The following is a 27,411-nucleotide window of genomic DNA, read 5'->3' on the forward strand; positions in this document are numbered from 1 at the left end:
TGACATAGGAGCAGCCCCGACGGAGTCCAACATGCACAGGGAAGAAGCTTGACTTTGTTCCAAGAATGCGGACTCCGCTTTTATTTGAACATACAAGGACGGGATAGCCTTACAAGCTATTCAGGTACAACGTTCTCCTGCAGCAGCCGCCCCAAACCAGCCCACATGTTCTACCAGCAGCTACGCATATTGCAGGCCCTTCTTTGACAAATATTTGTTGCGTGAAGGATTATCGCTAACAAGAGCAAACACACCACAGATTTCTCTGAGATTCTCCAAAGTCTGCCGTGGTGTTCATCACTTCGACAGTTATCTCCTTGTCAGGCAGTTGAGCATTATTTGCCAGGGATTACGTGTCTGCAGGGATCAATAGCTCAAACTGACATTTTGCAAAACAGCTTGAATTAAAAAGATAGAGATAAATCACTTGACAAAAAAGGAGAGAGTGCAGCACTTAGGAGCCTCTGGATTTGGCCCAGTTAGCTGTCCGCAGTGTGGTGGTGCTGGGAGGGGAAGGGAGAGCAGAGGAGTGTTTCAGCAGAGAAGATGGAAGATGCCGTGAGAAAATGTTGGGCATTAGAGTGAACTCATTTTCTGAATCACATCCAGCCACATTAATACACATTTACTCCCCTAAAAGCATTTCATCTGCTGCAGTTTAGTGTCGCACACTCAGAGGCAGAGCAGGAACGCAACCTGATCCCAGATGTTGCAGGGTAGTGTGCGATCAATAACTGAGCCCGGCATTAAATTTCCCAAAAATCAATCATTGTTAGGAGTTGATTTAGACCTTGTGGTTAAGGCAGCTTTTAACTATAATGATAGACGGTGACACAAGATGCCACTGGCCTCTTCAGGTTACTTTTTTTTAATGTTTGTTTTAAGTTAGAATTAAAGCAGAAGTTACGGCGATGTTACCACATGTTGATGTTACACTTACTAAATGTTGTATGTGCAGGAAAGTGATGTTTCCCAACTCAGCATGAGATCAGAACAATCGCTCCAACCCGGTGTGACATAACTAAACTGTTATTAGTTGGAAAAAGCAAAACTTTTCACATCTATTGGCTGCAAAGAGGTGACGCAAATTAGTAAAGCTTTACCGTTTTCCCCATAACCCATCGATTTTTTATTTTTTTTACCTTTTAACAAACCAAAATGTTTCCAAGAGGATTAAATTTGATTATATGAAATGGTAGCGAGACTGAATGCAAGACAATCTGCTCATTCACACTCCAGCGTCTGACTCCTGAAGGTGTGGAAGTGTTGTGCAGAGAGGATGACGACATCCATCCTTTGAGGGTTCAAAAGTCACTCATCTCTTCCTGTTTCACAGGACACAGACTTGCATGAGCAGGCAGACGAAGTCAAGCGGCCATGACTTCCCCAAAACGGCGCATGTTTGACTCTGTTCTCCTGTGACATCCACCCGTGTCCGTTTTACACCAGAGCCTCGTTAACCTTGTCCCAGGCTTAATGTGGAAGCGGTACTTGCTGTCATCAGTTAGCAGTGGTCAGCAGTGGCCTTCAACATGAATCAGGAGCAAGAAGAACAAAGGCAGGGTGGAAGGGAAAGAGGCACAATCCAATAAATAAGATCCAGATGTGTGTAAAAATAGATTCCATTTTCGGAAATGGCACCAAAAGTATTTATATCCTTTGAACTTTTGCACATTTTGTCCTGTGAAGAGCAGAAACATCAAATAGTTGACGGTGATAGGCTAATGAAGTGTGCACCTGTATTCAACCCCCCCAGACTTTACCTTGGAGAGTCACATTTTGCTGCATTCACTCTCCAGACTCTATTATTGGATCTAAATCTCGACAGAAATTCAGGTTTTTGCCATTTGTTCACTGATGCTCTGAAACCTTCACAGATCAGATGGATTTATCCTGAGATTAAAGTACACAGGTGAATTGCATCTACTAATTGGATGATTAATTGGTTGCACTGAAACAGAATAAAAGGGAGCCACACTTTTCAGATTTTTTACATTGTCATAAAAACAGGCTTGACCTATATGTGTGACTTTGTGTTGGTCTCTCACACAAAATATCAATTTAATACACTGAATTTTTGGTGGTAATCTTACAAAATGAGAAAAAAAGTTCAGTTTGTGTGAATCAGTTTCCAAGGTTCAACAAATGTGTTTCACTTTAAATATTTCACAGTCGTCTCACAATGAAACATCCACTGACTGCTGGAGATAGACCGCTATCATCGTATCAGACGTTACATAATTTATACTCTCTTCAAAATCATTCAAAATTATCCAATTCAAACTAACATGCAATCATTTGCAAGTCTGATCCAACAAGCAAGGAATCACTCCAGTTTAATCACAGTTTAATTTAATACAAACATACTTCTGTCAAAGAAAACAAGATTTTATTTTAAACTCTAATCAGAATCTTAGTTTCTCTGAGAGAAAACAGATTATGTTAACCCGCCTTTTGACTTTTGGGCCTTATGCTATTCACATACTCAGTGCCAATACTTTTATGCTTTATTTATGTACTATTTAATTATTTTACACTCATAAATAAGGAATAATCTCATCTAATTTTGATACCAAGCTACCCTGAGTGGAGTGAATGGATGGGTCTCTATTATAATGCTCAGATCTGAGCAGAAATCATTCTTTCCTATGGGCCTCAAACATTGGAAAACAACATTTAGATCCTATTTGTCTTCTGAGTTTTCATTCTGAGTTGCAGGATTTAAAGCCGCTGCCTTTGTTCATTCATTATTAAGTTTCCCAGGGACAGAGCCCAGCCCTGTTAGCATGATCTGAGCTACACAGGACAGCTGGCAGCAGCCTCTCTCTACATATTCTAGCTATTCAACGTCTTCAGGAAAAATCCTGGACATCATGAACTGCATGGCAAAACGAAACCAGCGAATAACTGTGTTTGTTGCTTTTAATTAATAAGAATTAGCAGTTTCCACAAAACTGGGAGCATTTGTGGTTAAAGATAAATATGGTGCCGTGAGGTACAGTTATATATGTAACTAAAATATGATTACAAAGTTGTTTTAAAAAAAAAAAAAACCTCAAAATGGCCAAACACGAAAAGCGATCCCACCCAGCCCAGAATATACAAAAACCCACAGCAGACAGGAATGCATAAGATCAATTTTTACAGTCTTAAATCCATAACCTGCTACTTGATACATCTTGTGGAGGATAATATCTCCTTAGTGGAAAAACAAACATCCATCGTAGAGAATAAGAGCAAGTGCTTAACATAATATGAGGTTATAAAGCTAAACGTTTGAAATGTTTTATGATGGAGAAAGAGAAGAATAAAATAAAGGGAAAAGGGAAAAAGCCCTTTTACAAATCATGACATTTTCAGCAAAACATTTCCAATCTGCGGAGAAAAGCAGCGATGCAAATTCCTGGGTAAATTACAACAGCTGGCCTTGCCAAAGATCCTTAGACGGACAAAGTAAACTTAAAGATTCAAAAAATTGTGCACCAGCGTTATATGTTGCACATATGTCACAGTCATGGCAGGGCAAGGTTTTGTGCTGCTGCTTCTCAAGAAGAAAGTTGTGGGTTCAAATCCCACATAGGTTTTTTTTTTTTTTTTTGCATGTTCCTTTTCGGTACTTTGGTTCCCACAAGTTAATCGGAGACTCATTGATTCTCTTGATGCGTGCAGAGAGTTGGTGTCCGCGTTTCAGATCGCTATGTGATCGAATTAATGTGGTAGAGGGAGAAATGCAAGAGGATGAGGAGGACACTTGCATATTTTGTCTAAATAGATTGACCGTATCTTCAAGAGAGGAGTACATGCGTGCGCGCTGATCGCAGCAAGGAAGAATTTGCGTCTTTGTGCAAAGCGAAAGAGCGATCGATTGTGTTTCTCACTGGCATCGCTCTGCGTGGACAGTGGGACAGTTTCAGCAGCGTGTACTTTTATTAGAAACTGACTCAACTCTGCCACAATGATGATGTCAGCCATGTGTACTTGTAGCCTGCAGCTGTATTCAGAGGAAGTAGATATCTGCAGATTGTGCACATGCTTCTTTTTAGTGCAGCACACAAGCGTCAGGAGTGACCGATCAGATCTGTTCGCAAGAGTGAAGAATTTCACATGATATTACGTCGTGTTTTTGAGAAGCCAGGTTTTTTTTTTCTTTTTTTTTTAAACCCAGAAGAGGCTGGTTTCGTCTTTTTTGTGCACTTGTTGATGAATTTTAAAGAATGTGGCGGCTAAGAGTCAGATCAGGTCTAGTTGGTGCAAACACATTAGAAATGCATTTAAAGATGTGATCAGAACAGGTTGCGTTCGAACGCGTTCTTTAATTATTGCACTAAGGCTTCTCGTGTTTATCGTACCTCGTTATCAGAAAGGAACATCTACACTTAAAAATATCACACTTCTGGTTATATTTCCACTTTTATCTTTAAAAACAAAACAAAAAAAACAACGTGGAATAGCACGATTTGGGTTAGTAGCAAATTTTTTTCTCTGTTTTTTTTGAGGGGGGTGTAGCTGAAAGACAAAACTGAGCTAAAAAAAAAAAACAAAAAACAACAAAACTGTATCAGAGGAAGAAATTCAGGACATTTCTGTGTCATTTCAGATGATACTCTGGTACATGCAGCTGGGAAATTCAGCTAAATTACCCAGTAAGGGCTGCTATTAAAGATGAGCAGAAACCTAAGGGGGCAGTGACAAAACCTTTCACTTCCTCTTTGTACTTCTGGGTCAGGTATATCTCAAACTTCTCTACAGCTGGCACACTACTTGTTCAGTGACAAGTTCTGGTTAGTTAAAGAGTTATTTTTGTGTCAAACGCTGCTCGAGATCAATGAGGATCTGATCGAAGGCCTCACATCTTACTGAAGGTGAGCAGATGAATGATTTGCTTGTTAAATATATGGGAAGTAATTTATTATTATTTAATTCCAAATTATCTCGTATCACAGTAGCCAGATTTCTCTTATGAAGTTACTTTTTAGATTAGTTTCAGGAACTAACCTAATCTAGCAGATTTATCTGATGATTTCTAAAGCAATTTGACTTCTTAATTCTAAGTCTACAAGCAATGGTGAGGTGTGTTTATAAAATCAAAGGTTTTACCAAATTTTTCATATTTATTTCATGTACTTAAGGAGTTTATTTTTCCAAAGATTTGTCGTTTGTTGATTAACGAGGCACTTTCTCTACAGCTGTTTCTGTTTCAGCTTTGATCCCTGATGTTTTGCCTCTTCAACACAAAATTTTAGATTAATGACTGAACCAAGGAAGCAATCCAGTTGTTTAATTCTGGCGTTTTGGAGTAGAGACGCATCTAAAACATCCAGGACAAGGCCTGAGAATCGCTACTCTACACCACACAGTTCAGTTTCGTTTGGGTTTCTGAGAAACACATGCATGGTTAAAACAAAGTGAAGATTGTCTGTAAACAATATGGACTTGTCCAGGTTCCAGTTATTTAAATCTAATGCTACACATGCTGAATTGAACTTTACAGATTCAAATATGTGAGTATTAACTAGAAAGAAACAAAAAATTTAAAAACTGGGATATAAAAGTAGACCATAAGGAATCTAGATATATCCAAAAACAAGAACAAGGAAGATAAAACTCAATTATCTGGATATATTAATATGTGAAAACATCTGTTTCACTCTGGATTTTAACTCTCGCCCAGATATTTTGTCTTAACCTTGCCCCCTTAAAAAATCTAGTTTTGTTTAGTAAAAACAGGACTTAAATATATTTTTGTGTTGAAACATAAGAGAAATTTGGCAAAAACAATGTTGAAAGGATTTTGAACCCCATATTTTTATCTCTTCGTCTGGCTAAAATCCAGGAGGCAAATTGAAGAGAGGCTTTACGGCCAATCCGTCAACACAAGCAAATTAAAAAAGGTTTGAATCAGCGACTTACTGAAGCCATAAACTTATTCAACAACTTTACAGAATTATACCTGCTGCTTCAGACTTGTCACATGTGGAACCAAAGAAACTTCTCTGTCACTAAAATACAAGATTATAATCTATTTCTGACCTTCATTGTCTTTCCCTTTTGTCCGTGCCATTCGTAATGATTCCAGCTAAATCAGGCTGAGGTCACTGACTCTGACGTCATCAGCTCTGAACCCGATTGGTCATTTTGAATCCGTGGCGCAGCAGAAACCACAAAGAAGCGTCGCTTCAGACAAACCGCGGCTCACGAGTGTTGGAGGCCGACGGTCTCCAAGTTTTAGTACAGGCGCTGTTGTTGTAGGTAGTTTCTGGTCAACGCTGGACTTTCTGTTTTTGTGCTGGAATAACATGAAGGCAAACTGGGATTTTTGAGCAACAAAGAAAAAAACCTGCTGCAAAAAAAAAAAAAACCCTTTAGACCCGGGTGATTTTCCCAACACCTTGAAAACACGCAGACAATCCTGCAGCATAGCATTACAATCTGGTAGAAACTGTATGAGTCTGCTGCACTGGTAGTGCTATTTAGAAACATCTGAAAGCTCCTTGTGAGAAACATGAGCGGGTTTTCAATGCAAGAAGCCTTGGCATCATATAGCTGCAGCACAGAGCTTTCACTGTGTGAACGAACGCTGGCCAGTCAGAAGGCTAAGTACGGGAAAGTTTATTTTTTACAGCTCTGTGTTTCATTGACGAAAATTACAGAGCGGATGATGTGAGTAAATTCACATTTTCATTTTACCTGTCATGGTTAAAGCTTTGTTTTGAATGTTTAAAATGTATATCCTGGGCATACAGGATATACAGAAAAGCAGCTCAAAAGGAAATGTCTAATTCATAGGTTCAATCCACGCAGTTGGTTGCACCGGATATTATTTTTGGGTATCAAAGTGAAAGGGGGTGAATAGAAATGCGTGTTACACTTTTCAGTTTGAAAAATCCTGGATTGTTTTACTCTCATCTGACAATTATTTTGTGTTGGTGACATCATTAAATCCTTTTAAAGAAGACTAAAGTCTGTGGCTGTAACATGACAAAATGAAGGAAAAGCACAAGGGGCGACGAATAATTTTACGAGGCAGTGAAGCTAGTTTTAAGAGTTCGGTTCAAAGAGAGCCGTCCCCGTGGTGCGGCAGTAGTGGCATCATCATGCTGTGATGATGCTTTTCTTCAGCGGAGACAGGGAAGCTGGTCAGCGCTGGAAGCGGAGTGTATTGAGTTTAATGCGCAGCGCCATAAGTGATCCCCGTGGAGGCGGAGTGCAGAGAAATCCAGACAGTCGGCTGCACCAGATGTTATTTAGATAGGTGTGTCAGGGGAGAAGGGAACGAGAAGAAATGCACACCAAATACTTTTCATTTGTGTAACACTGTCCTTTTCATCCCAAAAGTTGTGCTGAAATGTGTGCCTCATCTCTGTGTCGTAACTGTTAGTCATTCATTTCTTGTGAAGAGATCAAGCAAGGCGTTTACAAGTGCATTTCCTCTGACATCGGCCCCCTCTTTGCTCTCGTCATTTCTCGATTTGGTTTTGAAACCAATCTGCCCTCCAGAAACTGGGATCCATCCAGCGTCCATCTTTCTTTAATGGCTTTTCTCTGAAAAATTAAAACATATGCCAATGCGTTCTCTGACTGTGCGGAAATGAATACAGTGTTTAAGTAGTCATGGAGGGAAGCAAAGATTTCTTGTGACTTCCTCTCTTGACTCTGTGAATTTTTTTTCACAGAGTTTATTTGTGCAAGTTTGTACATTTGTGAAGACATACGTTTACTTAACCACCCTAAATGGACTTTCCTTCTTTCTTAAAACAAATAAAAGTTCTCAAATAGAAGCTGCAAAGTGATTTAAGAAGATTTCTCCCTGATATGCCGTCCTGTCAGGCGACAGAGACGCAACTGGGTACGCGTGTGCGTCGGGCTTTTGCTGGTCGCTGCGCTGCACCTCTGCACCTGCTCTGTACGGCTGCAAGCGAGAGGAAGATGCATGTGAAAAAGTCAGACAGGAAGAAGCCCTGCACCTTACTGACAGCGACGAAAGGCTTCAGCTCGAGCTGCTTGACGCAAGTCTGGTTAAAGACGGCGCTCGAGTGACAAATAATGACAGAAGCAGGCTCATCTCTACCGAACGCACAGTCCATTTTTAGGGTAAGTTGCTATTAAAACCTCCACGGAGTTTAGTTCCACTTATAAAAAAGGGAAGCTCACAGTTTTATGACTTGTAGCACTTTTGTGGGTTTTTAAACGACTCTATTAAAAGCACCAAAAACGACGTGGATCTGAATGAGTGTGTGAGCCGTTTTGGAATTTGGTGGGTGAGTTAGACGCCAGCCGTGTTTGTTTGTGTGTGTGTGAGCGTATGTGGTGGAGCGAGGCGGCTTGCACTTATTTTTCTCGTGTGCTGGCAGACTGTCAGTGAGCCAGGAAGGGCCCCCTCCCCTGTTTTAATAAGGTCTATTGTGAGCATGTGCTCAGCTTTAAGTTTGAACTATTTAGGGAAACTTTGGAGCGGAAAGTGACTAAAGGAAAGAATAATAATGAGAAAACAGAGGAGCGGAGTTATTACGCCACAATAAAACACATGTCAGGGCTGCTTGCTGGTGTATTGTTTGGATCTGGTGCTTGTTTATCTTTTTTATAAGGCCTTTCCTGGAATCTCTTGCGTGCTGCGTTTTGTTCTACAGTCAATGCCTTGCAAAAGTTCTCACACCACGAGAACTTTTTCCACATTTGTGACGTCACTTGACACATTTCAGTGTATTTTCCTGGCATATGATACACCAAAAAAAAAAAAAAGTGTTTAATTTTTTTATAATAGACAGATCCAGGATAAAGCTGTGCAGAAGTTTATACCAGGAAAACTCCAGGGAGATCATTAATTTGAGAAGCAGTACTGGTAACTCTGCAGCTCCCCCAGAGTTGACATCAGTTGAGGTGGGAAAACTTTCCTTTCTGGAGGTGATCGGTTAAACAAAGCCATAAAGAGTCCACTTTGTAGTTTACCACAAGCTAAAGATTAAGATTAAATCTATTGCCCACATGCAAAACAAGAGGTCTGGTGAATAACTAACTATGCAAAAAGTTGTAAAACACATTGTCCTCATAGTTTAACTTGGTGGTGGCAGCATCATGAGTGGGATAGAGTTGGAGCTAAACACAAGTCAAACCAGGAAGAAATGGCTCAGACTTTCAAACCCGATATCAGATGTTTACATTAAAGCAGAACGACGACTCCAAACATGCAGCTAGAGATTATGGGCAAGAACGACCAAGTCAAAGTTTAGATCTAAATCAAATTGAAAATCTGTAATAAGACTTGAAAATGTATATTTACAGTCTCCATCCAGTCCACGATCTTAAGTTATTTTGTAAAGAATAGGAGGGATAAAATCAGCCTCTATCTATGGGAAAGTTAGGAAAGAGAAACCCCCAAAGATTGAAGATGGAAGATGAAATAAGGGACACACACAACTTTTCAGATTGTTTTCATTTATCAGAAAATGTTTTGTTTTCCACTTAATTATGTGCTCCTTTGTGTTGGTTGATCAAATAATTCGCAATAAGACACGTTGAAGTTTGTGGTTGCAACGTAAGGTGAAAAAGTTTCAGGGGTGAAAACACTTTTGCAAATCCAGTGGTAAATGTTTTGCTCTTGCATCTTAATAATAAAGAGTCTGAAGCTAAAACAGTATTTTTTTTTCTATATTTTTCCACGCAGCTGGTCTGTGGATGACGGCTGCAGGTGCTGGGCAGTGCACACCAGGGGATGCCATGTTTGACCGCTTGACGAAGGCAGCACCTCTCCGACACAGAGGGCATAGAGACAGGCTCCAGTGATGATCCTCGCATGTTTAACTCAAACTAAACGCACATCTGCACACGTGGATGGACCCGTCCAGCGACCAACAGCGCGGTTTCCCTTCCGACTTCTTCATTCCCACTCAAGAACTCATTGACGAAGAGCGGTGTCCCACAGAGGCCCCTATGAGAGCCCAGAGGTCGAGAGAGTTCGTCCATCTTAAGTGGTGCGAATGAGAAAATAATAGTTGCTTTCACTTAGCTGGATTTTCCATTTTCATACTCAGCATCCCATTTTCACACCAGCATCTCAGACACCTGGATGAAGAGTTAAGCAGGAAGCTCCAGGGAGAAGATTGTCAGATTAAGTTTGATTCCTCAGGCACCATGCAGTCAGACGACCTCTTCATTCGCAAGTTCCGCCGCCAGAACATGCGCCCGCCCCTCGCCACCGTCAATTTTGACCCCAAACGGGAAGCGGGAGTGGTGGAGTGGCCTCCCAGGAGGCCCGGCGACGGCGCCGATGCAGACTGCAGCCTCACTCCGAGCCGCGTGGGGTTGAATCTGCGGTCGGTAGGGCGGGGCCACATCATGCAAAGAAGTAACAGTGATGTAACCCTGGGAGACTTGGACTCCTCCGGGAAAACGTCAGGGAAAGTAATCCGAGCAGCTGGTGAGAAAACGGGCACGGGGCCTCAGGGAGACTCAGGTGTGCATCTGCACAGGGAGTACGGCAGCCTGTCGTCGCTGGAGAGACAAACTCAAGGCCAGGAGCCGAGCGGGGAGAACCACGGCCCCCTGAGTCCAAACGCTCTCCGCTTTAAAGACCCTTTCCTGCTTTTAGGCCTGGAGGGCAACCTTCCAGAGCCGGATGGGTTCTTCCAAGATCTGTCCAGGTCTGTCGGAGACTCCCCGAAACCCGCTAAACCGCCCAAGCCTGAAGGTCTTAGTAAAAAGTCCAAACTTACGCCCCCTCAGATCCCTCAGCCCGGCCCGTACGACCACCTGGGAGGCGGCGCATGGGTGAGGAACTTTGCCCACTACGATGTTCAGAGCATCCTGTTCGACCTCACAGAGGTCGCCACAAACAGGGACAGCATCGGTCGCAAGAAGAATATCACCTCAGGGGCGTCGGCTGCCTCCCAGCTCCGCCCCCTGGCCCAGACCACTCCTGCCTCACCAGCACAGGGAGGCGGGGGCAGTGGAGGGAACGCCGACGACCAGGAGCAGTCACTGCTGGACGAAGGCGACGGCAACGATAACGAGCTGCTGCTCAGCTGTCCGCACTTCCGTAACGAGACGGGAGGCGAGGAGCAGGTGGGCCTGGGGCGGTCGGCTTGCAGAACGGAGCTCTGCTCGACCCTGCGGACCCCCAACGATGCCGTGTCTGTGCTGGAGGAGCCCAGGGAGAGCAACATCCAGCTGCAGGGGAAGAGCAACTACTTCATAGAGCACGCAGACCTGGGAGCGCATTACTACCGCAAATATTTCTACCTGAAGGGTGAGTGAGACGCTGCACAGTGGTGGGAGGGAGCTTTACGTTTTCTGGTTTGAGTCAGGATTCAGAGTCAGTAAAAGCAGAACAACATGCAGAAGTCTGCAAAAAATTATAGTTTTTTAGAAAAAATCTGGAAAATATAGTGAAAAAAAAACTACTTTTAATTTCATTAATTATTCTGTCATCAAAAAATGCATCCTAAAACAACACATTTCATGTCCTATTCAAACATTTACTCAATTAAATTAACTTTTAGAAATATTTTTACCGCATTGTACTTTTTACTTTTACTTGAGTAATTTTAGTATGAAGTATCTCTACTTTTGCTTGCGTAAAATTTCTGGATTCTCTACCCACTAAATGAAAAACAAACATGTTTTAACCAAAAATTCACCAGAATAAGACACCAGCAGTTTTACTAAGAAAAACTTATTTGGAAAAAATTTATTTTGCCTGATTATTTTTTTGTTGCTTAGATGAATTATTGTCATTTTCGTCCTTAACATACCAACATTTCCATTTAACTCTATACTTTAATATGTCCAATGATGTAATTTGATCAGTCACTCACTACTTAAGTCAACTTTTTACCAAATACTTTTTTATTCTTGAGTCATTTCTTGGATGGCTATTTTTTTTTTTTACTTTTACTTGGGTAAAAATATGTTGAAGTAGTTAAACTGTGACTTTAGTAAGTTTTTTAGGTACTCTCCTCTGGCCCTTTTATCATAAGAATAACTACACCTATAAACAGCATATACATCCAAACACCTCAAGGTTGCTGTTAAGTGCAGTGGAGGATGTGCATCTCTTTCCAAGGCCCAGGGAACCTTGTTGGAGTTCCTGTCATCATGGAGTCCTAAAGCTACGGGGAAACTTTTAAATAAAAACCTTGCCAGAAAATCAAAGATTCAGCATGAGAATCCAAATTATAGCCAAATCAACACAGCAATGGGTTGAGGTGAACAAATAAAATGTTACCGGAGGATCTTTAGAGATCGTTCAGAGAAACTGTCAAATATCTCTCTTCTTCTTCTCCACCTATGTGAAAATGTACAAAAAAACCCCACAAGTCTTATCCTGCAAAGTGATGATGGCAGCAGTACCATACTCACAGGACAACCTGTGGTTGAGTTAATAATGATTATTTCATAATATGGGATTTTTCCTATTTTTGGTGGGAGATTAAGTGACTGCAATATTTTTACAAAACATACCAGCTATACTTTATGCAGTATCATTGTATTAGTGGTACCAATAATGGCTTTGCTGTGCAAATTTTAGTATCACTAGTCAAAATGAGGAACAGATGAAAGAGGTGGAGTTGGCACAAAATAATTAACTTGATGTCAAATTATCTTCATTCAACCAAGAAGTTTATTTCTGAATGAAAATGAAGTATCCATGTCTCAAAAGATTAAAAATCAGTGCTTACAGAGTGTCAGGAGTAAAGAAATTTTTTAAAATCTTTTTTCATTTATATACAGCAGTTTTGTTCAACTCTCTTGAGATTGGACGGCCTATTAACCATCACCCTAATGTTTGGCTTCCTCCGCTGCTTCTCTGCCGGGTCACTCCAAAATGTTAACATTATTTCCAGTCAGAATAAACTATTAGACATTTAAGGTGATTACATTTTGTTTCAGGTTTAGCCATTCAGCCTGTTTGAGTGATTGTGTGATCGATTCATTTGACATTTTTCTGTAGGATATTTTTTATTTAACAACAAACCTTTTGGTGTTTTATAATAATCCTGATTAAGTCCACATGCCTAAACGTATTAGTCTGTCCATAAAGTTGGTTCCTCTATTTTTCACCACAACTTTAAATCTAAATCTGGTAGGGGTATGAATAATTTTGCACTTAGCAGCATCAGGATATTTCTGGGATAAACACAACAGTACACTCATCTTAATGAATAATTCTTGTTTCTTCCTTAGAGAGCCTCATAAATAAAGTACTTTGATATCATCCATGTTCATTCATGATGCACATACTCTCCCTCAGGTCTTGCTAAAATTAGCCTGTGTGTTTAAATATTTAGTTTATATTCAAGACAATTTGAGCAGAAGTGTCTTTGGATGATATGAGGAAGTACTGAATGAGAATGAGTGAAAAATAAAAAGTTTTACCCCTTTTTCCATTTAACAAAGTCTTGTGTCTTAAGTGCTTTTTTACTGCCTGCAGTTTTGAATGTATGTTATTTAATTGAGTTGTAAGTTTCAAGTCTACGCCTGGATATTTTTGCTTATTTAAATTGTATGAAGTTCATTAAATGTCCTGTGAGTAAATATATATTGCCATTTTATTCATAACAACTGGAACTTTCAATATTTAACAAGTTATTTTTCGCAGTTTACTGTATCACGGCAGAGCGCCCCTCTGATTAATTTCACACTGCAACGGCGGGAGTGAAATTACCGTAATAACCTGATATTGGCAGGAAAGCGCAACGTCTCTCCTTTCAGAAACCGTTGGAATTTTTCAGATAGCGCAACGTGTGGCGGAATTACGGTACTGCAAATTTGGCTGTGTTGTCGCCGTCACGTTCGATCTGGAAGGGTTAAGCTACAACGTTCTTACCATATTTCCATATTTAACTTTTTTTTTTTGCTAATTTATGCTGATATGAGCTTAATTTTCAGTTATTAATATTGTCCTCGGTCATCATTCCTACTCGTATTTGTTGTCCATAATAAAAGTGATATTTAAATTTCTCTGATTTTCTTCCAGAACACCAGAACTTCTTTGGGATTGACGACCGCCTCGGCCCTGTGGCCATCAGTTTCCGCCGGGATGAGAAAGAGGGCTCCAGCGGAGCACAGTACAATTACAGGATCATCTTCCGCACCACAGAGGTAAAAAGCTTTCCCCTTTTTCCCACCTCTCTCTTCTGGTTAAGGGGTTGTAAAAGTAACTTGCTGGATCCGCTGCTCAGATGAAGACGCTTCGAGGCTCCATCCTGGAGGAGTCTGTGCCGTCGGCCGCCCGTCACACAACCCCGAGGGGCCTGTCCCCCAAGCGGCTGCTGGAGTTCATCATGCCTGAGCTCAACCTGCACTGCCTCCGCCTGGCTTCCAACTCCCCGAAGGTCCGGGACACGCTGCTCAAGCTGGACGAGCAGGGGGTGAGTGACGTCACATCCGGGATACCAGACCCTGCAGCGCAGCTTTAAAAGTTAGCATCGAATATCAAAACCGGGGCCATTTGTGGAGCTGGACCGTTTTTTGTGCTGCAAAAATGATAAAAATTTGTGGTTGATGCAGATGGAGACCTTTCCTCCCCCCCCCAATAAAAACAAAAATATGATCGACAAATTAAAATCTTCCCACAAAATGTCAGATACAACACAATAAGTATTCATATTTTAAGAAATTCACAGTGTATGTTGTCATTCTAAGTTATCAAAACCATTTGCTGTGAATATTTGTGGGTTTCACAGTGGAAAAAAGTAACATTTTCCAACTCAGGTTTTATGTGACTCAAGGTCTAATATGCAGTCACAGACTATCCAAAAGAAAAAAAAATAAGTGTAAATTGACAAAGTTCAGGTTGTGCTTGTCAAAAACGACCACATATACCTTGAAGCCTAAAGGATTTAATAAAAAAGCTTTCAGATTTCCCTTTAATTTTATGGTAAATAGGGTCATTAAATACTAAAGCAGACTTTGTAGCATCCAAATCTGCTTTTAACTATTAAAACTTGGCTGAATACAATAAATGTTTTCAAAAAAAGAGTAACCTAAATTATTTTTTTATCACTGAGAATAGATTAAATCTTTTACAGTTTTCTTCAATCGAGCCCAAAATAAATTTGTAATGTAGCTGCCTTGTTTATTTTATTTTTTTTAAAATAAGGCAGAAAATATCTATTTTATTTGCTTAGTTAAAAATATTTTATGTTTACTGTTGAGCGGGTAGAAAGTTAAATGAATTTAATTTTGAATTTTATTTCTTTTTTTTTTCACACTCTTGTTGAGGATTTTTGCCCATGGATGTTATAAAAAAGTTTGGACACCCCTGGTCTAAACCTTGTCATGTCTCAGTCTACATTCAAGGTCATAAGTTTACATACACCTCTTGTGTGAATCTCATTTGTTTAAATTATGAAATGCAAAACAAATTAGATGCTGAAATTTGGTGCCAAATGTTATATGGACTTTATTTTGATCACCACAGGGTTAAAACTTACATTTTTAAAGCTCAGATATATGTACATTTCATCAATAAGCTTCTAGCATTATTTTGCCCGGATATAAAAGTTCCAGACCGAGGTTTAACATATCGCAGAAGCAAATACGAATCCATGTTGAAATGTTTGCACCGCTCTCTTTTTGTGCAGCTGAACTTTCAGAGGAAGGTCGGTGTGATGTACTGCCGCGCCGGACAGAGCTCCGAGGAGGACATGTACAACAACGAGAGCTCCGGCCCGGCGTTCGAGGAGTTCCTTGATCTGCTCGGAGAGCGGGTGCGGCTGAAGGGCTGGGAGAAATACCGAGCTCAGCTGGATAACAAGAGTGAGCTGCTTCCCCCCCCCCCCAACTCCATCTATTAGCTGCATCTCACTTTGTCGCAGTGCTGGTATCCGAAGGGCATCAGTGTCCTACTGAAAGCCTGAGGTAGCTCCTATCTCGCCACATGTAATCTGAGTAATGACTGAGAAACGGCGCAATCGCTGCTGATTATCTCCGAGCTTTCATCCCTTCAGATTTCAGCCGGGCCGTGACAGTTTGTGCTTTCAGCTTGGAGATGGTGACTGATTCCTCTCCGCGTCTGTTTCTCTGTTTCTGTGCAAACGCAGCCGACTCCACCGGAACGCATTCCCTCTACACGCGCTACCAGGACTACGAGATCATGTTTCATGTGTCGACCATGCTGCCCTACACGGCCAACAACACGCAGCAGGTGAGATGAGGATCCGAGAGTTAATGTGCTTCTTCATGACATATATATGATTTAATTTAGATGGGTTTAATTCACATGTGTGTTTCTGATCATTTTGAGGATTTTGTCTCACTGTGAATGAAAACCTGAAATTCAGTTGTTGAGAAAATTAGGATAATAATAGGCAAAGGGATTATGTCACATAATCATAATCATGAAGCGGCAGGTAGTCAACAACATCCTTCACAGCGAGTGAAAACCACGGAAGTGGAAAGTTAAGTGGAAGGGGAAAAAAAGTGCGGTTGGAAAACATCTAGAGATACTTTCAGTCGTCCGACATCTCTATTAAAAAGCTTTTGTTTTAAATTGATCTTGAGTTATATTCAGATATCATGTAGAAGCTAAAGTTTGGATTTTCGTAAGCCAAAATAGTCAAAGTTTGTTGAAATAAATGTTTGAATCTATCCACCTGTGTGTAGTAAATCTACATGAGTTTTCACTTTGAGATAAACTTTCCAATCATGTTGTAATTTATGGAGATGCACACGTGTATTTTTCTTCCTCCTTTCCATGTTGCAGCATCGTTTTTTCCTGCCAGTCTTTCATGTTTCACAGAACTACTCTCACATGCTTCTCCTTTTTGTGTTTGAAACATTGCATTAGTATCTGTGCAGCCTTCATTAAACTTCTCTGTTCAGACTGTCTTGCTTTCAGAAAAATCCTCTGTTCACTGAAACAAACATGACAAACCCCCCCAGTCGTCACTCCCACCTTCATCGGTTTCAGCGGTCCTTCCTTCCTGTTCAGATATGAGTGCAGCCTGTGGTTTAAACCTGCCATTTACAAAGGAACTGGAAATGTCATCTTCATACAGATTGAGGGCTTGTATTCAAAATCATTAAAAAAAAATAAATAAAAAAAAAACACACATATTGATCAGATCCCCCGTTTTTAGCAAGTAAGCCTAATCTAGAAATAAACTGAAGTTTTCTTTTAAGTTTCTTAATGTTCAAAGCATAAACTCTTATTTTATTATGTCTTTTTGATAAGATAACTTTTAATTTAATCAATCATTAAAACAGACCTACAAAAGTATTAACGTCTTGTGCCAACTGTGTGTGAATTATGAGGTCTAAGTACAAAATTAGTACAAATTCACTTCCTCAGCTGAAAGAATAACCCGTAAACTGGATTAAGGCTCTCTGAATAATATTACAAATAGGGAAACAAAAAGAGAGTCAGAGAGAGAGAGAGAAAAAAAAAAAAAATATATATATATGTATATATATATATATATATATATATATATATATATATACATATATATATATATTTTTTAGGTCAGAAAAAGGACCTAGCACTTGTTTTATGTTTTAAATCTATAAAAATTGAAGTAAAACACAATTAAAACGTCTACAGTCTTTCACTTGTAAAACAAAAATCTGCTGAAATCAGTCTCAATGTGGACTTAAAGTCAAAATCTGTGAAGACTGTGAGAACTACATCCCAGCCTAAGTTGCATAAGTCAGCTAAGGAGACTCCGTGCCGCAGTAATAAGCTAAAAGGAGAAATCCCCTTAAAGATGTGTTGTTCAGTGTGAGAAAGGAACCCAGCAGGTTGTTGTACCAAGCAAACATCATCATGTCAACATGCTTGATTGGGAAAATAAAGTAGGATTGTCCAGTGATGTGCGGTGACCTTGTTTAACTCTTTGTGTCCTGGTTTTTGCCTCATCAGCTGCTGAGGAAGCGACACATCGGAAACGACATCGTGACCATCGTGTTCCAGGAGCCAGGCGCTCTGCCCTTCACTCCGAAGTCCATCCGCTCACATTTCCAGCATGTCTTCATCATCGTTCAGGTTCACGAGCCTGGCACCGACCACGCCTACTACAGGTGATTCTTCCTGCTGTTCTGGTCCTGCCGACATTCTCTGATATCTAACAAAAGAGGCTTTCTGTTATCCAACTCTGTGGAACGATTACATGTCAACAACCAGTTTATTGCAGAGTAATGGCAGAATACGCTGTTTTAATACTTTTAACGAAGGATTCACTGATATAGAAATGTTAGGCAGATGATATGCAATATCCGATATTGTCGCTGTTTTGACTGATAACCGATATTTACCAATTTTATTTGTCTTATTGATTTACTTACCCTTTTAAGGACTTAAAAGAAAAACCAGACTACATTGCTGCCATTCAGTACCTCAGATTAAAGCCCCATAATCCTTCGATGCGTCACTTTCACATGACCAAAACTCTTGGAACATAAGCGGCAGCAATTATTGGCTGTAAATATTGGTCCATTTTTCCTTATCAGATTGATACAATTTATTAAAAAATCACTAACATGGGCCTTTAGACATCTTAACGCTCACACATGGTGCATCCTTACTTTTTACACTTCAACTGGGATAAGATAATTATAGATTAACTTTTTTTAAAGACTGGGAGAATGAACTGGCTACATGTTGTGCTTCAGTTTCAGTAGATTATCCAAAATGAACTCTATTTCTTCATTGCCTAAAGAATGAAAGATATTTTTAGCATCTTTACTACTTTCTTCAAAGATAGACGTTTACACTCTTTAAGATTACACAGTTTTCTAAATGTGTAACGGTAATCTTTACCAAATCAAAAACTTGCAAGATTTCGATTCGTTTGCACCATTTGAACTAATTGGAGTCACACCTGTCAATTAATTTTACGGCAAAACCCAATGCAACGTTTCCTTGTGTGACATTATGGAAAACAGGCATCAGCTAATATTGGCTGGCTCAACATGGTAAGAGAGAGTCTTTATCAACAGTGAAGCCAGTCTTGTGCCAAAATGGACAGGATGGACACTCAGCTGGAAGCCATTACTCCAAAAGCCAGATCAAAATTTATAAATGCACTCAGGAACCAAATCTCTGCATGAAGAAGATTTGGGTATAAAACAAAACAAAACAACGCAAAAATCTCTCACAGTATTTTGACATGTTACAAGTAGAAATAACATCCTAACTACCTTAAAACTGGAATAGTTTAGTCAATTTAATGCCAGACAGAAAAAAGAAAATGCTGTCTTTTTATGCTCTTCATATAAATATCTGGTTAAAAGTATCAATAATACACAAAAAACTGTGAATTTTGAGCGAAAGAGAGAATTTACACTCTTTTTGTCACCGTGCCGGGAGTCACTGTTAAGTTGGCTGCTACTATTGGTGTAATAGTCACATCACTGAAGGTGTGAGGCACCTCAGGAGAAAACACTCCTCCGCTGCTGCTGCAGCATGCATTACACAGCTACACTGCAAACAGGACATAGATTGAGTGTTTCTGCTGAACATTTCACACTCTTTTGTTTCTCTCTCTCTCCCTCTCTCGGTCTCTCTTTCTTTCTTTCATTCTTTCTCTTTTCAGAGTGGCTGTGACACGCTCCAAAGACATCCCGTTGTTTGGGCCCCTGTTCCCCAGGGGCGCCCGGTTCCCTCGCTCGCCTGCCTTCAGAGACTACCTCCTGGCGAAGGTGGTGAACGCCGAGAACGCTGCAGAGAAATCGGAGAAGTTTCGCTCCATGGCCACACGCACTCGGCAGGAATACCTGAAGGACCTGGCGGAGAACTACGTGACCACTACCCCCATCGACTCCTCCACCAAGTTCCCCCTCCTCTCTTTGGGGAGCAAGCGGAAAGACAAGATGAAGGGTGCGAAAGGCGCAGAGCTGCACAGCGCCGGAGCGCTGGTGTGGGCTGTGATGGTCAGCTGCAGAGATGACTCGGAGGCCGGTGAGCAGCAGAAGTTCCCCTGTCTGCTCGGGGTGTCGGCGGAGTCGGTGGTGCTCATCGAGAGGGGCAGCCGCAGGGTGGTGTTCAACTGCTCCTGTCGAGACGTCATCGGATGGAAGGCGGTGACAGAAACGAAGGACGGGGGGCCGTGTTTGGACATCTTCTATGAGCGCGGGGAGTCCGTGTCAATCAGCATGTTGGAGAGTCAGACAGAGGACATAAAAGAAGTGGTGCAAAGGCTTGAGGTACGTGGTGCTACAGTAAGGAAATCATAGCAGTTTAATCATAGCCACCTCAACTGGCGTCGAGAGGAGCCAGTTGAGGTGGCTCGGGCATCTGGTACGGATGCCTCCTGGGCTCCTCCCTGGTGAGGTTTTCCGGGCACATCCCACCGGGAGAAGGCCCCGAGGAAGACCCAGGACACGATGGAGGGACTATGTCTCTCGGCTGGCCTGGGAACGCCTTGGGGTTCCCCTGGAGGAGCTGGAAGAAGTGGCTGGGGAGAGGGAAGTCTGGATGGATGGATGGATGGATGGATGGATGGATGGATGGATGGATGGATGGATGGATGGATGGATGGATGGATGGATGGATGGATGGATGGATGGCAATTTAAAGAGGAATTTATTATGCAAATTTCACATTTTAGAGTTTTCTACTTCCATTTGGATCTCAAATGTTTATAAGAATAGCCCAAGCTCTTAAAAAAATATCCAGATATTTTTTGGCAGGAAGTTAATGTTTTTTGGTGTCTGAAAAATGAGCTGTTTAAAAATCCTTCCAATCGTTGAGTCACACTACACTGTTACCTAGCAACCCCTACGTAGCTCCAGGATCTTTGCTCAGTTGGTTTTACCGTTGTACAATGGCTGCTGGAAAAGATAAGTATTTTGTTGTTGACTTTCTATCCAGAAACCACTTACTACATTCTTATTAGTTGTGCGGTAGGCTCCACTTTTGCTTTTCAAAGATGTACAGTTGCATAATTGCGCATCCGTTTCCAGCCATTTTCACATGAGAGTGTAAACATTGAACTGGGTGTCGTGGCCATCAGCTGCTTATTTGGATTTAAAGTGACAAAAAGCCCGGCTCATCCTGAAAGGAGCTAAAACCTAAAATCTAACTATATGAAAATGATTTTGTGCAAAAAAATTAGATTAACATAACACAACATCAGTCATGTTTCAGGAAGCATGACTGATGTTGTTTTGTTGGTAGACTCTTCTACATGAGCTACAGCTCATGTAGAGTCGGTGGTGCTCATCGAGAGGGTGCTGGGGAGCTTTCTGCAGTTCCCCCAGAGTTAATTTGTGGCTACAATATGACAAAATGGGAACATTAAACATTATAGTGCATTTTCACACTCGTGTCCTGCTGTTCTTCAGCTGGTGACGCGGGGCTGCGAGGCGCTGGAGGTCACCCCGCTGCGGGACGGAGTGGGGCAGCCAGGCTTCCTCATGAACGAGGAGGGCTTCGTGACGGACCTGCAGAGGTTCTGCTACGCCGAGAGCGGAGGCCTGCAGCTGTGGGCTCGCGTGGTGAGGCTGTGCGGACATTCCCTGGTCCACTTGAGCCCCGAGGAGAGGAGCAGGCTTCTCCGCACGGCACACAAGATCCACATCACCGTCATCCCACCGGATGAGAATGGCAAACCTCGCAGGTTGGACAGAAGTCTTTCTACCCGTCAGAGACAGACTGTGAACCCAAGAGGTGGCCACACTGCAATGGTCAAGGCAGCAAATGCGTTGGAGGGAGTTAGTGGGACAAGATGGTCCAGAAAAAGAAAAGAGTCAGGGATAGGTCACAGCTCTCTCTGCTGCTAATGACAGTCTGTATTCAGCTGGCCAGCAACCAGTAAATCCTTCTTAATGATGTTTAATCACACTGACACGGCCTGGCCGACTGCACCCAGGACGTTTCTGCTTAACTGACAGCGGAGCGACGGCAGAAACAGCTGTGAACAGAGTTGTTGGGATAAAGTAAGACATTATCAAGCCAGACATCTCTACTGCTTACTGCGCCAAATAACGTCACAAAGCTGGCAGGAGAGATTTAATCGTGCTCAACCCTGCATTACTCCTTCTGAGGCACAAAACATAAATTACCACAATTATGTGGCAGAAAGATGCGGCTCACAGGAAATGCTCTGCTTTTGCCTTCGTTTTGTTCAATTTGTAAGTCATAATGCAATAAAGCTCGGGGGCTTTGTTCTCACGCAGTCTGTTATTGCTTTGCAGAAGTTTCTCTGAGCTCTATCAGAAAGCCATCAAGGATGCAGAGTGCAAGTCCGGCGAGGACAAGTCGGGAGTGGCCTGGGTGGTGGATGAGAGGGAAGATGAGAGGGAGGAGCAGGAGCAGAAGGTGGAGGAGGAGCAGCTGAAGGCGGACAGGGTCGACGAGGAGGAGGAAGATCAGCTCGCAGAGGATGAGCTGAAGATGGACGGCGGCGGGGGGCAAAACGAGGAGAGTCCCGGCCCGCTCCTCGCACTGCCCGCCTTACCTTTGCTGAGGGCTACGTCTCTGCAGGACCAGCCAGCCAATAAGAGCGAAGAGATCAGCATCTCTCAGCTCACCCGCAGCGTTTCTCTGGAGAAGCAGCTGTCCTACACAGACACCTGTGATGAGTAAGCTTCACTAAAACTAAGAAGAACATGTGTTGTACATTTGTTTGCTTAATTTAGCTGCTTTAAAATCAACCACAGATTGTGATAAAACTTTGTTTAAACCAGTTTTTCAATTATGATTTAATTGAACTTGGATCTAGATTCATGTTTGTTTTGTAAAACTGGAAATATTTTTTTACTGTTCTGAAATAGAAAAAATTCAAAGTACATTACACAATCATTTGCTGAATCATTACTTAGCTTAAAACGTAATCAAGTCTTTTTTTTGTTTTTTTTTTGCTGTAAACAAAAACTTCAATTCTTTAGCTTGAACGAAAGGTTAGATAATTGAAACTTGGACACATGAGGACCACTGGGTTTCCCCCAGTGGATCAAAAGCCTGGCGGGCCACCAGGCTTTACTTGTGCCCCCCCAGGCTAAGCATTGCTTATTTATTTAAGTTTTTTTAAAAACGTTAAGACTTTATAGTTGGTATTCAACTATTAATCTTCCAATCTTTTAATAACACATGATTATCAAGTGATATATTCCAATTTCCTGTCAACTTTAAACATTTTTTAACTCAAAAACTCGACGGGCCGCTGGATGAACGACTGCTGAGCACCCCAACCACCGGGCTTAGCAACTTTTCTGGGGGAAACCTTGATCCCAAACAGAACACTGTTTTTTCCACGAATAAAACAGATCAAATTTAAGCATCTAAGGACCTGCAGTTAGCTTAGATGAGCTGCAGATATTTTAAAATACGGAGCCGTATTGTGAAATGTGATGATAGCGCAGCAGCACCTTTGTTTTCACTGAAGTACTTATCTACGTCGTCTGCACTCTGGTCTAATTCTCATCCTCTTCAGTATCAAAGAATCTGTGTCAGCCTGTTTAATTTCTTTAATCACACTTGTCAGCTGCTGGGGAGGAAAAGGAAACACTCACGCAGATAATTTTAGATTCTCCTCATATTGAGTTAGATTTTTATCACCCTTTTAAAGCACAACCAAAATTATTTGACCGGACTTATCGCATGCTATTTTTGATCCTTGACAACCTAAGCTCTCCTGGATATTAGGTTTGGTTTTAACCACTGGATTGGATCAAAAGATTTGCTTTTGTGTATTCTCCTGCTACATTTCTGCCTGATGGACAGACACGTGTACGACAACGTGATGATGAAGGAGAAACGCCACATCTACGAGAACGTCGGGGAGCTGAGGGACGCCACGCCTGACCTGATCCTGGCCGTCAAGCCTAAAGTTCCCCCAGAAGACGAGCAGGTCGACCACAACACCTGAGCTGCGTTTTCCCCTGACGCTTGTGCGACACGTTTGATGTAAACTTTGACCTCTGTCTGCTTCTTGATTTAGTTCATGGCCGCTGACTTTGGCGAGGACAAAGCTTCAGCGAGTGACTCGTCCCTATCATCTTCCCGGCTATCGAGTGTAGACCGAGCGGAAAGAAACTCACGAGCCCTCAGTCTGCATAACTCCATCACCAAGAGTAAGGGCTTTCTTATTTCTGAGAAATCATCTACAAACTCCATGAAGGTCGTTCAGTACAGTGCAGTGTTTGTTTTTTTTAGTCAAACCTAAATGTTTCAAATTAACAAACCTGCAGGATTGTTTTAGTGCGGCCATATTAAAGCTTAAGGACTCAAGTCAAGATGTTTTTTATTTTTTGCAAATGTGAGACGAGCCAAGCAGCAGCAGTTTTCATCTTGGAACTGTAACATGTGCGCCATTTATCGCCAGTCACTTTCTTATTGTTGAATCATGTGACTCAAGTGAGCGCTGCAGTTCTTTAGACACTGTTTTGGGTTATTTTTGACCTCCTGGATGAGGATTTGACCCAGTCTTGAAGTATTTTTGGTCGGTGATCCACTTGTCTGAAAGTTCACTGCTGTTTCAGTGTTTCTCCTTTTTAGGATTATGACTCTCATTGGGGTTTGCTGGAGTCCCGAATTGTAAAAAATCCTGCTGTAACCTTTTTTTTAAGCATCTGTTCTTGAGATTATTTGGATAGTGTTGCTATTAATCTACTGCATGTGGTCAGATAACTTCTATTAAATGCTTTCTTCATTCATTAGGTCTGGTAGTAATTGGGCTGCTGGTCAAATTTAACAAAGCTTTCAGCTGAACTCATGATTTGAAAACTGAAGCTTTACCGTTTCAGTTTGGACCAGGTTGGTTTGGTTAGCCATTTTCCCTTAATGAATAAAATAATTTCCTGCTCTTTGTCTTTACTCACATTATTTATGTTTGATAAATTGATAAAGTCTGAAGCATTCAAGTGTGACAAGAAAAGCAAAAACAAAAGAAATCTATAAGGAAACCCTTCTCTTTATTCTGTATATTTTGGGGGTTTCCAGCAAAGTGGATGTCCAGTTTGAGTGAATTTAGAAGGTAATATGTGCTGAGAAACACTATGAACCCGATTATAAGTTCAAAACAAAGCTTTATCACAACACAGCAGCTGGCACAGCAGCTCAAACGATGCCAAAATGGAACGATTACACATGTTTGCAAATCATCTCTGCCTGATTTGACCCTTAAATTCCTTTTTTTAGTCCCGTCCTGCCTTAAATCCCTCTCTTCATTATCCCCCCTGCAGTGCTCGCTGTGTCCTCTTTGTTCCTCCTCTTTCACACACGCTGCCCGCTATGCCGCTAATCTAATATCACCCCTGCTCTGCTGCCCCGCTCCACCACGGGCAGGAATAAAAGGGGGGACATATGGGTGGTGGGAGGGGTGGAGTTTCAGGCGGGGCCCGCTCCCCACCCAAATCAAGGATCCCCTTCTTCCTGAACCATCTGCTCTGCCTCTGCTGAGATCCTCGTTCAGCACCCATGAGAGCACGATTGCTCATCACCTCCTCGGATTCCTCTCATTGTTTCGCAGAGCGCCCGCTAACAGGAAGCCTGCAGGACTTTCAGATGCGTCAACACCACTTTAAGCTCAATTGTAAAATTCAAGATGTGCTTGAGAGCTGAAGTGTAACAACTGTAGGGCTTTTAGGGCAAAACACAAAACAGTTTTTAATGTTTACTCACATAATTGAAAGAAATCTGAATTAAGTTAAGCTTACTTCCGCCTTCTTGGTTTTGGTTTCCACTAATCATTTACATCAAGCCTTTTATAGGCATGGCCTCAAAAACACCCTGCTCCTGATTTGGGATATTTGGCATCAAGCTGCAGTCCAGCATCAAAGCAACACCGCCTCCTAGCGGCCGATTTCTGCCAGTGCAAGACCAGAGGCATCGCAGATGCATGCAACATCTGCAGTCCCATTTCTGTCCTATATACACCACACACAGAATACTGCATATATCATGATGATAGAGCTTCACCTCTTATTCTCTTTTTCTTTTTCTTTTTTTCTTGTAGTTCTCTCTGAGACGACAGATTCGACAGATGAGGAGTGGCAGTCCATTGCTGACCTGGCGACAGCCTGCCGCAGCATCCTGGAGGCTTTGTCCAAAGAAGGTGAGGTTATGCACGGTTCATAATTTATATTTTATGTTTTTTGAAAGAGCATTCCTGAAGTTAAATGCACCATGAAGACAGAGAGCGTCATTCCTGTGCTGTTCACTTATTATTGCTGCCCTCTTGTGGTCAGTCAGCATACAGTACACGCTATGTGGTAAATAACTAGGAAAAGATGTGAACCAAAAGAAATGAAGTCCAAAGCGAGAACATGACAATTCAGATTCAGATTATCCTGCTTCAGTTATCCAGAAACTCTGAGAAACAGAATTTCATCCATTATTACTGAACTAAACTGGGAATGCAACATGCTTTCACATAAATAAAAGCAACTATATGTAAGAAGTATTTACGCCCTGTAAGGTTTTTCATATTTCTTCATATTTAAACATTGTATGATGTGAACTTGGATGAGGGTATCATAAAGTATCACTTAAGTGGAAGTTGAAAGAAAAATTGTTTTCAAATTTCTGCTAACCATATTCAAGGTTTCCCCCAGAAAACTTGTTAAGCCCGATGGTTTGGGTGCTAGAGCAGTCGTTCATCCAGCGCACCGCCGTGTTTTTGGGTTAAAAAATGTTTAAAGTTGACATGAAATTTGAAAATATCACTTAATAATTGTGTTATTAGAAAATTAATATCTGAACACCAACTAGAAAGTCTTAAAAAATGCTAACATTTTAAAAAAACTTAAATAAATAAGCCTGATGGGGCAACAAATAAAGCCTGGTGGCCCGCCAGACTGGGGGAAACCCTGCATATTAGTATAAGGTTTAAAAATGTGGTGTCCATGTGTATTCAGCCCCTTTGAGTAAAATTGACAATTATCACAAGACTTTTGGGGGAATGTTTACCAGCTTAAAACACCAAAAGTTTTCTTCTTTTTTTTTTTTCTCATTGCTCTTTGTCAAAAACCTCCAGCTCAGTCAGATTAAAAAGCGTCCAAAAACATGATAACGTTTTCAGGGTGACGTTCAGTTTTCTGCTCTGCAGGTTGTCCATAAACTTCAGACTTGGTCTCATCTAATCAAACATAACTCCTCCATATGTTTGCTGTGTCCGCTGCATTAATATTAGCAAAGTGCAAACAGAGCAGCTTATGCTGCAGTGCAGTTTCAGCGATGGCTTTTTTACTGCTACGCTTTAATAAAGGCCAAATTCATAAAATGCTTGCCTAATAGTTGTTGATCGATTTTTCCGACCTGGGCTGTGAGTTTTTGCAGCTCCTTCCGAGTTTCTTTGCTTCTTTTCTGGTGAATCCTGTCTATGTCCAGCCTGTCACTTTAGGTATAGACACAAACGTCTTCATGGATTTTCATACTCGTCCCATTTTCAGATAAACGATTGAACAGAGCTCTGTAGATGTTAAAAGCTAGGAATATTTTTTCATCATCTAATCCTGCATTAATGTTCTCCA

At 41.4% G+C, this 27,411-nt stretch overlaps 1 protein-coding gene across 5 annotated transcripts in view; it reads left to right on the forward strand.

Moving 5' to 3' along the window:
• Positions 1-27,411, forward strand: part of sipa1 (signal-induced proliferation-associated 1) — a 48,275-nt gene that overhangs the window by 13,232 nt on the left and 7,632 nt on the right. For 4 of the 5 annotated variants that reach the window (XM_015056761.1, XM_015056760.1, XM_015056765.1 and 1 more), the window contains 12 exons: positions 9,662-11,242; positions 13,973-14,097; positions 14,178-14,366; positions 15,582-15,756; positions 16,041-16,144; positions 17,861-18,018; positions 19,533-20,142; positions 21,283-21,557; positions 22,135-22,521; positions 23,663-23,789; positions 23,880-24,012; positions 25,896-25,994. In XM_015056761.1, coding sequence (XP_014912247.1) covers positions 10,129-11,242; positions 13,973-14,097; positions 14,178-14,366; positions 15,582-15,756; positions 16,041-16,144; positions 17,861-18,018; positions 19,533-20,142; positions 21,283-21,557; positions 22,135-22,521; positions 23,663-23,789; positions 23,880-24,012; positions 25,896-25,994 — 3,496 coding nt within the window. In that variant the 5' untranslated portion in view covers positions 9,662-10,128. Of the gene's footprint in view, positions 1-7,965; positions 8,092-9,661; positions 11,243-13,972; positions 14,098-14,177; positions 14,367-15,581; positions 15,757-16,040; positions 16,145-17,860; positions 18,019-19,532; positions 20,143-21,282; positions 21,558-22,134; positions 22,522-23,662; positions 23,790-23,879; positions 24,013-25,895; positions 25,995-27,411 lie in introns of those variants that run through there. The other variant, XM_015056763.1, reaches the window with a different exon arrangement.

This window comes from Poecilia latipinna, unplaced genomic scaffold (assembly GCF_001443285.1).
Source record: "Poecilia latipinna isolate Pla-1442-1.1 unplaced genomic scaffold, P_latipinna-1.0 Scaffold1404, whole genome shotgun sequence".
Taxonomy (NCBI): Eukaryota; Metazoa; Chordata; class Actinopteri; order Cyprinodontiformes; family Poeciliidae; genus Poecilia; species Poecilia latipinna.